Here is a 12156-nt window from a genome sequence, read left to right as displayed (position 1 = left end):
GGGGTTCTCCTCGACGATGTCCACGGTGAACGAGGATACCGCAGGCCAGTAGGGTCTCCTCCACGAACGCGCGGAGCGTCCAGCCGCGCGTTGCCGGTGGCAACCGCTCCTTGAGCGCACTGTTCAGGTTAGCCCGGAAAAATACGACCAGGGAGGAATCAGGGAAGTCGGAGGCACTCGCAATTGCGAGAAAATCGCGGATGTGCTCCTCGACCGGACGATCTCCCTGCATCAGGCTGAGAAGATTACAGTTGGCCTGTAAAACCGCTGGATCCATGTTCGTTGGTCGTTTGTTCTGTTACGAATGAGGACAGAGACTGACAAAGGTTGAGGATCCAAATGCAGGTTTATTGATAAATGGACAAAACAGGGGCAAACAAAACAACCACGATGGGTAAAAATGAAAACAAAACACAAAAACGCTGGAACACTGGATCTAGGGACACGGGCAACACAGGCATGGGAGCGAACATCAACAACATTCAACAAACGACAAGGTAATGGAGGAACGGGCAGGGTTATATACACACAAGGCAGGATTATTACAAACAAGTCACAGGTGAGAACAATGACAGTGAACACGAACGCTAACAAGGAGACTATGGAGTTAAATAATGGACAAAAGTGAAAACTAAGGAGCAAGGTGAAACACGACAGGGTAATACATGACAGATAACATTAAAACAACTAATTTTGTTTTGCACTTACATCTCTATACTCATCTCTTTAAATCTTTACACAATATACATTAACATTCAATGACATTTTGATAAAAACAGAATTTTGGGGGGACACTTTGCCTCGCACATCCACAAGAGTCTGACTGGCAAGTTTCTAACTGTTTAGATGAAGCTAACTGCAGCAGGCCTACCACTATGCTGGTGTTTGCATTTCATGATTTTGTTGAAGCAGTGTGTGATATTTATCTTGTTGAGCTTCAATAATTATTAAATTCCACCATATAAAGAGTGCAAATTACATGTTTATCATCCCATCCCGCACACACACACAAGTGAGTGAACATGCAAGAGAGAGAGAGAAAGAAAACGAGAGAGGGAGTGAGCAGCACCGCTGCTCTGACCTGATCAGCTCCGATCAGATTTTCGAACATCAGACAGAGAATGAAACATTTTAATGTCAAATGTAATGTGTATTACTACATTAAATAATTTATGTTGTATTTACTTAATCACACGATTTGCACAAATTAGCTTTCTGAGACCCCCAGTAATTTGCACTATGGCTACCTTAATGTTTAAGGTTTTTGGTAGGGAAGTAGGATGATTCTAAGGGCCCTGGACAGCCAGAGGGCCCAACAGAACCCCGAAGACTTTTGCTGCATGATTTTGTCATAAATGGCTGCTTTGCACTGCTTAGCTAAAATGATGACTGCTCTACTTGATAATAAAAGATTATCTAATGTTTGGGATTCCACATGCATGCTAATTAGTTATATTATAAAAAGGCAGTTTTAATGGGGGCCTGGGTAGCTCAGCAAGTAAATACGCTGACTACCATACCTGGAGTCTTAATTTCAAATCCAGGGCATGCTGAGTGACTCCAGTCAGACTTCTTATGCAACCAGTTGGCCCAGTTGCTAGGGTGGGTAGAGTCACGTTGGGTTAACCTCTTCGTGGTTGCTATAATGTGGTTCTCGCTCTCAGTGGGGAGCGTGGTGAGTTGTGCGTGGATGCCACGGAGAATAGCGTGAAGCCTCCACATGCGCTAGGTCTCCGCGGTAAGCGCTCAAAAAGCCACGTGATAAAATGCGTGGATTGACAGTCTTAAACACAAAGTCAACTGAGATTCGTCCTCCACCACCCGGGTTGATGCGATTCACTATGCCACCATGAGGACTTAGAGCACATTGGTCATTCCAAATTGGGGAGAAAAGGGGAGAGAAAAAAAAAGTTAATTATTTATTTTAAATGTTTAGGCTTCCTTCAAAGCAAAATGTTATAGTTAGTTTTATTGAAACCTAGTTACATTGACCTAATCAATAATGATGAACTATCCATGGTCAAACATGTGGCAGTTCTTAAAAATAAAATTAGTAAAATCAAGGGCTTTAAAGCCTGGGACAACCAGCCAAGGTTCACGATAGGGGTCGTAGGAACCTTGGGCACGTAGCCCGGTCGGGGTCTCAGGATAACGTGAGAAATCGCCGTACCGAACTCCAGGCAGGTGTCGCTGACAGAGAACGCTTGCAGGTCTCCAACCCTCTTGATAGAGGCTAATGCAATCAGGAGGGCCGTCTTAAAGGAGAGGGCCTTGAGCTCGACTGAATCAAGCGGCTCGAAGGGGGCCGTTTACAACACCGGAGCAGGAAAGACTTCACGGATTTTGTCCAGTCCGAGCCCTTCAGACTTATGTCCACCGCACTAGCCAATGGTGTCAGTCAGGGCAACTATTGGGGCTGCATAGGTATAGGTATCAGGGCTCACTCTACCAGAAGGGTCGCCTCCTCTAAAGCCTTGGCTAGAGGTGTCCCTCTGCAGCATGTTTGTGATGAGGCTGGTCCTCTCTGCACACATACATAAGCCACTATTTTATAGCCACTCCGGACTCTTATTTCCTTGAGTCAACATCACAAGCTCATGTCTGAGAACTCTCGCACTCTTGTGAGCACAACTACACAACTGTAAGGGGTCCAGACATCCACAGTGTAATGGGGATGTCCCCATTAAAAGCGGAACGAGATGCTGCGCTTCATTGCCGTACTGGGATGCCCCAGGACTGCTCTTCAGGCAAAATACCTGACGAGGCACCTGTGACGCATCTATTTATAGCCCTGTTACAGGTGCATCCAATGATGTCATCAGCAGAGGCTATAAATTCTGGTCAATTTCATTGATGTGTTGCACACATATTCACAGCTGGTCACACCTAAAGTTGTTCCCAAAGCGCTAAATCAGCGCAGCATCTCGTTCTGCTTTTATCAGTGAACAGGGGTTACAGTTAAGTAACCCGAGACGTACTAATTATTGGAACAAAAATATAAAAAAAATAAGAGGCTAAAATTTAATTTGACCCTTGGTGGATGTAATGTAATGATAACTTCTACAGCCAAAACTTTGGTGTTATATTCGATAGCAGTCTAATCTTTGAAAATACGAATTTCCAATATTTGTAGAACTGCATTCTTCCACCTAAGTTACGACACATGCTATCTCTTTCTGATTCAGATAAACAAATTAATGCATTCATGACCTCAAGACTAGATTATTGTAATGCATTACTAGGTGGATGTCCTGCAGGTTTAATAAATAAACTTCAGTTGGTTTAAAATGCAGCTGCCAGAGTTCTGACCAAAAAATATTGTTATATTAGCCCAATTGTATCATTGTTACATTGGCTACCTGTTAAATTTCATATTCATTTTAAAATTGTTATCTACATACAAAGCTTTGAATGGTCTAGCTCCACAGTACTTAAGTGACCTTCTGACATGCTATCTTCTGTCACGTTCATTACAATCAAAAAATTTTGACTTGTTAATAATTCCAAGAATATAAAAATCCACAAAAGGAGGTAGATCCTTTTCATATTTGGCTCCTAAACTATGGAATGGTCTCCCTAACACTGTTCGGGATGCAGACACACTTACTTAGTTTAAGTCTAGACTAAAGACTCATCAATTTAGCCAGGCAGACAACTAATTTATCCATCAACTCACAATTAGGCTGCTTTAGTTAGGTCTGCCATAACCAGAAACATCTATCATGTTCTATAACTGCATAAAGTTGAATGGCATCTACTTATTTTTCTATTTGTTTCCATGTCTAAACCTCAGGATTATATCTCAAGGTTACCAGAGCCTGTCAGATCCATCTCCAGTCCTGCCTAATGTCCAACTCCCACTGTGTCATGGTGTAATGATAACAAACAGCAGCATGTGTCAGCCAGACTTCACTTCAGTCTACTAGGATGGACTTCACAACGTATGAATTGATGCAAACTCATAGACATGGGATTCTTCATGACCCACTGTCTGAAGTATGGTCTCAGCATGTAGTTCACCAAAATTACTTGCCATAAGCTTCCAGCCAGACTAAGATGCGCCGCACCCAATGATTCCTATATCAACTTGGTCAAAGGAAGTACAACGCCCTTAAAAGATTAACAACATAGAAAATGAATGAACCACTAACAAAAGCCTTCATCAGCCAATATCAAAGGATAATGCATCTACGTGTATTTTCTCAGTTAATCCAGGATGACTTCAAGGACTTTAACACTAAACAATTACTTAGTTTACAAATTTCATCCAATAAAAGTTCTAAACATAAATGACTAATATTGGCATTATATTCATTCATTTTCTGTTATAGCGTAATCATTTCCTGTACAGCTGCTTTGAAACAACACCTGTTGTGATAAAACGCTATACAAATAAATTTGAATGAACTTGACTTTACAAGACTTGGAATATTACAGCACAAGTCAACTGGATTTTATTAGTTGTTTTGTCCTTTTTGGAGTATAGAAGAATTGGTCTCTATTATCTGTTGTTGTTGTTTGGAAAAGAGTGAGTACAGAATGACCAAACCATTTTTATTTTATTTTTGTAAACTTTTCCTTAAATCAGCTTCTCGATGTTGGCTGATGCTCCACAAGTTCTTCTTACTGGTATTCAATATCTTCCATTATAACAACAAACCCTTACCCTACTGATTACCAGGGTTGGGAGGGTTACTTTTGAAATGTATTCCATTACTGATTACAGAATACATGTTGGCGGCTGTGGCTCAGGTGGTAGAATGGGTCGCCTGCTAATCGCAGGGTTGGCGGTTCGATTCCCGACCCACATGACTCCAAATGCCGAAGTGTTCTTGGGCAAGACACTGAACTCCAAGTTGCTCCAGATGGCAGGCTAGTGCCTTGCATGGTGTGTGTGAATGGGTGATTGGGACACAGTGTAAAGTGCTTTGGTAACCTCTAAGGTTAGAAAAAGCACTATATAAGTACAGACCATTTACCATGCTGTAAATGTAATTTGTAACATATTCTGTTAGATTACTCAAGGTCAGTAACATTTTCTAAATACTTTGGATTACTTATTCAGTACTGGTACTATATTAACAGTACAGTAAGACAAAACACGTTAAAAATACATTCTCTAAAAAAAACTAAATATCTAATGCAGTGTTGTTTCTAAAACAAGATAAATGAACTTGATCTTGTTTTAAGACTTTTTAGATATTTTTTACAGGAAAACAATAAAAAAATGTTTTAAAGATTTTTGCCCTAATATCATGTCTTATTAGAAACAAAATAATTATGATCTAACGTAAATTATCTTTATAAATAAAAATGTTTTGCTTAACGTTATGCTGACAATTTGCACAAGGTTTATTTCTATTTCTTCTGCTTCAAACCTATTCAAACTTATTTCTCTGTCTACTTACTTTTTTGGCGTGCATACCACATGTGGGAACATGCAGTGTTTAAACTGTTTGAGGAGTACATGTACAATAGAGGTCGACCGATATGGGTTTTTTCAGGCCGATGCCGATCTTTTGAAATCCGGGTCGGCCGATGGCCGATTAATGCTGTCAATTTATTTTGGCCGATGTGTGCTTGTTTTTAACCACTTATTTGAACCTTTTATTTGAAAGATAAAATGTAACACAAATAATTACTTAAGATAGACAAAATTTCTCAACAAATACATTTATTGAACACTTGACCAATCTGCACTTGTACAGTTAAATTAAAAATGTATAATGTAAAAACATATTTTATAAATAATATATAACAAATATATTAAATAAACAAAGCAGGTGTTACGAACTGCTCCGAGACACGAAGGTTGAGATCCAAATGCAGCTTTAATTAAGGGGCAATCCAGACACATAATCCAATATTCAGAGCATCCAAGAGAAGCACAGGCATAACTAGGGATGGGTATCGTTAAGGTTTTAATGGTATTACTATCTTATCGATACTGCTTATCGATCCAGTACTTTAACGGTATTCTTAACGGTTCTTTTTGTTATATATATATATATTAAACAAATGATAAACAATTACACAAGTTAAACGTTATATAGGCACAGTGATTTAATTTCAGGAAGGTCTACTAACATTACTGTTCAGGTGTGGTCTAAAAAGAAATCTAATAAATTAATCAATTGTAAAATAACACTGCATAGTTTATCATAGATAGATTAATGCTTATTAATGCAGACGTTATTCGTTCAAGAGCTGTAAGTAATTTTCTCTTTGCCTTTTGTTGTTTGATTCGCAGTAATGGCTCAATCGTCAGCATGTTTATTAGACTGCTTCCCCTTTAAGACCGAGTGCAGATCTAATAGGCTCCTGATGCACACTATTTCCATAACTACGTCCATTTAAGACATAAACTGTGTTTAAGTGAATCTCCAAGAAGGTCGTTTTGACATATTTTTGTGTATAGTTGACAGATTTGCGATCTGTTTCGGAGCGCGCGCCGCCTTGGGAACGGTATCTCTTGCGCTCTTTTTATTATTAAACGCGTCCCGCAATTTAGCAACAGTAGCTAGACTGCATTTTACAACAATCACTGATCGTGCTGATTCTGACGTTAAGTTTGAGTTTTAGGGAGAAATGTCAGTGCACCGCTGTGAAGGGAAGGAAGTTGAGCTAGACAGAATGCGGCTTATGTATAAATATTCTTTTTATAATCTTTGGAAGGCGAAATCTAAAATAAATTCAGACTAATATCACAGATCTAAAGTGTAAACAGGCTACGTTTGAATGTTTAGTTCTGTCACTCATTAAGCAGGGCTCGTGTTGTGCTCGCTGTGAGATCTCTCTCTCTCTCTCTCTCTCTCTGACTGCGAATAGCCAAATTGCATCACAGACAAATGGTTTCATATTATTATACATAGAAATGGCTGGCGAGATAAAATAACTTTCTCTTTATAGCAATAATAAATGTATTTTCTTAAATTCTCCAGTACCGACAGCAGAACCGATAGCGTCCGAGCTTACCAAAGCCAGTCCTTCAATAGCCTATAGTGTGTTGGTATCTTTATTACTTATTTCTCTGCAATGAGTGACAACCCTTTCAAATATAAGACACACAAACAGAACAAATAAAAGTCTCAGATTCACTGTCTGTAACTGCAAAATTCTTGCTTACTTATTGTGACATGATAGCAACCCTTCTGCTGTGATAATGCAACTTCAACTACGCTATCAATATCCAAAGTAGCCGAACGTCATGTCGAAACACATCGCGTTTGTCGCGTTTTTTCTTGAAGTTGGCAGTAACATATCAAACGTTTTTAATTAAATATAAAGGAGTTATACAAATTTAATCCTTACTGTTTTCTCCAAGGAACTTAGCTCCTTCCTTAGGCACTGGATGAGGTCTGCTCACTCTAGGGGAAAATGACACTAGGGGCAGCCACAACAACACTAGGCTGCCCACAGATGCGCCTGCCTAATAATCGGCTTGATATACTTAGATATTGGCCGATGCCGATTATGTAAAAAAATGCAAAAAATCGGCCGATTAATCGGTCGACCTCTAATGTACACCACGACAAGCCAAACAAAGACATCCCAGCGGGGTCGGTCTCTTTGCCATTCACGTCACTGCAATTGTTTCCCATCTAGCACATGTGGGCACTGTCACAGCTCTCGCACTAAATTCCTTCCATCTATTTTAATTACAATGGTGGCCAAAAGCTAATATATTTAGCTGTTTCAGAAGGAAATTGGTTCTTTAATTCAACAAAGTGCCATTCAACTGATCACAAAGTACAGTCAGGACATTACTGATGTAAAAAACAGCACCATCATTATTTGAAAAAAGTCCCTTTTGTTCAAATCTAGACAGGCCCCATTTCAGGCAGCCATAACACCTTATGCTTGAGTAATCATGCTAAATTGCTCATTTGGTACAAGAAATAACTTGCCATTATATCAGACACAGTTGAAAGCTATTTGGTTTGTTAAATGAAGCTTAACATTGTCTTTGTGATTGTTTTTGAGCTGCCACAGTATAGACTGGAATGTCTTATGTTAGGTCAAAAATGGCAAAAAGAAACAGCTTTCCCTAGAAACTCATCAGCCAATAATTTTTTTGAGGAATGAAGGCTATACAATTTGCCAAAAAAAAAATGAAGATTTCATACAAATGTATTCAAAGACAAAGGACAACTGGCTCTAACAAGGACAGGAAGAGATGTGGATTGCCAGATGTACAACTAATCAAGAGGATAAGTACATAAATAGAAATAGATGCTTCAAATAGATGCTTCTCAGCCTATAGCTTAATTGAATTCTTCCCACTCAACAACAGATTAATGTACAACAGTGAAGAGAAGACTCAGGGGTGCAGGCCTTATAGGAAGAATTGCAAAGAGAAAGCCACTTTTGCAGCAGTAAAAAAAAAAAGGTTAAAATGGCCAAAGAAACAGACATTGGACAACAGATAATTGGAAAAGAGTGTGCTGGATCTTAATCCCATTGATCTTTTGTGGGATCAGCTAGACTGTAAGGTGTGTGAGAAGTGCCCGAAAGACAGCCACCTCTATGGCAAGTGCTACAGGAAGCGTGGGGTGAAATGTCAACTGAGTATCTGGGCAAACTTATAGCTAAAATGCCAAGGTTCTGCAAAGCTGTCGTTCCTGCATGTGTAGGATTTTTTTATGAGAACACTTCGAAGTATTTTAAGAAGTTCTGATTTTTTTTTTTCAAATTGTTAATGTAATTTTTCATGTTATTATTTCCCTGACTATGCATTGTGATCAGTTGAATGCCGGTTTGGTGAATAAAAGTACCAATTTCTTTCCATAAAAGCAAAATCTATAATTATTCCAAACTTTTGGCCGCCAGTATATGTTTAAAAATTACTATTCCTCTGAAAACCAGCCATGCCTTTTCCCATCACTAGTTCTTTAGGGGTTTCATTATCGTTGCCCTTGTTTGTTTTTTTCACATTTCAAGTGTTGTCATGGTAGATTTCTTCAACACAGCAATCAAAGTGCAGTTGAGTAAAAGATTTCTGGAGACACAAATTTCTGATTCCAAAATGTTTTATTCATACCACCCGGCCGAGGGAGAAGTTCCTGTCTTCTTCCCTCCTTACTTTATGACAAGCTTATATAGGATGTACTTATTTATAGTTCCTTTGTTTATTAATATGTTACATGTGATTTTCTCCTCAGCAGATTTCCATGTGAAATCACCTAAATATATTTTAGGATGCATTTGTATACATTCTATGTTAATCCAGGTTTGTCATATGATCAGATAATAAGGAGCATGCTCTTTATAATAAAGAGACATTTGTCTTTTGTTCAAAAACAGGATGTTCCATTTGAACTTGTGATCACATAATGCTTTTTCTAGCTGCAAAGTACCTAATTGTTATATTTTCTTTCACAATGGCAAAAGCATAACTATTTCAATTTATATGCATAAAACACACTATAATCACTTCATATAGTTACATACTAAATTATTAAATGAAAATATACCATAGTGTATAGAGTGTTAATATTTTGCAATGCCACAGTTCTCACACAGTACAAAGTGGTAATCTGTAATTGTTACTATAAAACTCTATTTCTATTAGTATAACCCTTAAAATTACATTTGTTGGTGTAACCTAATGTTTTCAGGTTGATTCAGTCATGTTACATTTTTTTTGACTTGGACCCCATTTACATGCATTGTATGGAGAAACATATATCAGATATCCTCCAAAAGAAGCTTCATTCATGTTCTACAGAAGAAAGAAAGCCATATGACATGACATACTGTAAGGATGAGTAAATTATGAAAGAATTAGCATTTTTAGGTGAACTATTCCTATAGATGAGATGTAACCCACGTGAAACAAATGTCTGTATTTTCAAGGCATTTTCTAGGTTAGATGATATTTAATTTGTTTACACCAATAAAACAAATTTTATGGGTCATATCAGGTAGAAATATTTCCTTAAATTAACAAATGCAGGTTACCACTTTTTATAGTGCGCTGTTCAGCAAAGCACTGTTGAGGACTGTTTTGAGCACCACACAAATTATGGATATCTGGCATGTCTGAGTACCTAAGGAACAAAAATAGCTCCATGAGTCATGTTAGATTTTACAAATAACTGTCCTTTGCAATTTATTCATATAAACTGACCAGTGTCAAGTCTCATTCAGATTTGCATGTGAAACAAACGTCTTAACAATGGTGCTTTTGTCTGTGAATTATGCATTTATTACATGTAATTTATTGCATGCAACAATATACTGGGAATGTTAGTGCATTGAGAGAGAACTGATAGTTTGTTGTTGTTCTCTGTACAGGACGATGGCCCCCAGCTGAAGGCTGTGACGGAAAGAGACTGAGATGGAGTTAGACGCCACTGCTGCACTGGGCATATGGGGCAACAGCTCCATTCCTGGTTTCCTCCTCAGCGAGAACATTCTCAATGACACCTGCACTTTCAACACTTCAAACTGCACCAATGGGACAGATACTGGGAACCAGTCAGGAACTAGCATGGCTGGAATCCTTATTCCTCTCATTTACATAATTGTTTGCATCGTTGGCTTGGGAGGAAACTCTTTGGTCATCCACATTGTCCTGCACTACTCCAAGACAGAGTCAGTGACCAACATCTACATCCTTAATCTAGCTATAGCTGATGAGCTTTTCATGTTGGGCCTTCCATTCCTAGCTGTGCAGAATGCCATGCACTCCTGGCCCTTCGGCTCCTTCACGTGCAGACTGGTAATGACTGTAGATGGCATTAACCAGTTCACCAGCATTTTCTGCCTAACTGTGATGAGCATTGATCGCTACCTGGCTGTAGTTCAACCTATTCGATCATCTAAGTGGAGGCGACCTCAAGTGGCAAAGGCTGTGAATGGGACAATCTGGGCATTCTCCTTTTTGGTAGTCTTGCCTGTGGTGATTTTTGCTAACGTGCAACGAGAGGGAGGAATCTGCAACATCATTTGGCCAGAGCCAGCCAGAATCTGGGGAGCAGCATTTATCATCTACACCTCAACTGTTGGGTTTTTCTTTCCCCTGTTAGTCATCTGCATGTGCTACCTCCTCATTGTGATCAAGGTCCGCAGCTCGGGAAAGAAAGTTCATGCCACCTCTACCAAACGACGCAAGTCAGAACGAAAGGTCACACGAATGGTGGTGATAGTGGTGGCTGTGTTTGTTCTTTGCTGGATGCCGTTTTACGCTCTCAACATCATAAACCTGGTTGAATCACTGCGTGATGAGCCACAGGGTCTTCACCTTTTTGTAGTAGTTTTATCTTATGCTAACAGCTGTGCCAACCCTATCGTTTATGGCTTTCTCTCGGACAACTTCAAGCGAGGTTTCCGGAAGGCTCTGTGTCGCTCCTCGCGGAGGGTGGAGAACCATGAGCCCACAGAGCAGCAGCATCAGGAGGAAAGAAGGAGGGTGCTAATGCCCAGGGAAAGTCTTAGAAGAGCAGTGAGAGATGATGAAGATGAGGAAGAAGAAGAGTACAGGGAGGAGGTGACAGAGATGACAGAAATCTGCAGGATTACTCAGAATGGAAATGGAAGTGGGCAACCTGAAAGCACACGTTCCCTTTTCATGGAGAGACCCTCAGCTCCAGGGGTTTCTGAGATCTGTTCCCCAGACAGGAGAGGCTCAGGTGGGGAAGCCATTGGAAAAGGGATGGGCTTTGGGCCTGCTGCAACCCTTTTGAATGGGGCCAAAAATGGGAATGTGAAAACACTGCCAGAGGAACCTGTGGAAAAGAACAGCTCATTGGAAATTAGCTACTTGTAAAATAGCTGACAGGATTTATCCTAGCTGGAAAACAGTATTATTGTACAAGCCTGCCTACTTCAAAAGAGCACTTTGTACCTTTTCTATCAACTCTTCTCAATGTAAGAATGGCTTTTCACACTTGAAAATGGTAACCCCAGGTCATTCTTAACCCAGCGTATATGGAATCCTATCATGTTTCACACTGCTTATACTTTACTTTAGAGTTTTTATGTTTTGATATTTCACACTGTACATTTGTTAACCCCGGGTTAAAATTCTTGTTTGCATATTTGCAGTGTCAGTAACAATGATTGGACAAATACATCTTGTGCCAGACTAGGGTTGCGCAGTATAACGTAATAAAAAAATAAAAAGCAATATTTTATGGGATGTGAATAATTTTT

At 39.4% G+C, this 12156-nt stretch overlaps 1 protein-coding gene across 1 annotated transcript; it reads left to right on the top strand.

The window, feature by feature from the left end:
* Window positions 1-4764: 4764 nt before the first annotated feature.
* sstr3 (somatostatin receptor 3) lies at window positions 4765-11891 on the top strand. Its single transcript, XM_052131539.1, has 2 exons — window positions 4765-4888; window positions 10297-11891. The coding sequence occupies exon 2, from the start codon at window positions 10340-10342 to the stop codon at window positions 11768-11770; it is 1431 nt and encodes a 476-aa protein (XP_051987499.1). The 5' UTR covers window positions 4765-4888; window positions 10297-10339; the 3' UTR covers window positions 11771-11891.
* The last annotated feature ends 265 nt before the right edge of the window (window positions 11892-12156 follow it).

This window comes from Xyrauchen texanus, chromosome 8 (genome assembly GCF_025860055.1).
Source record: "Xyrauchen texanus isolate HMW12.3.18 chromosome 8, RBS_HiC_50CHRs, whole genome shotgun sequence".
Lineage (NCBI taxonomy): Eukaryota > Metazoa > Chordata > Actinopteri > Cypriniformes > Catostomidae > Xyrauchen > Xyrauchen texanus.
Note: the sequence above shows the minus strand (reverse complement) of the source record. Positions and strands in the feature narration are given on the sequence as shown.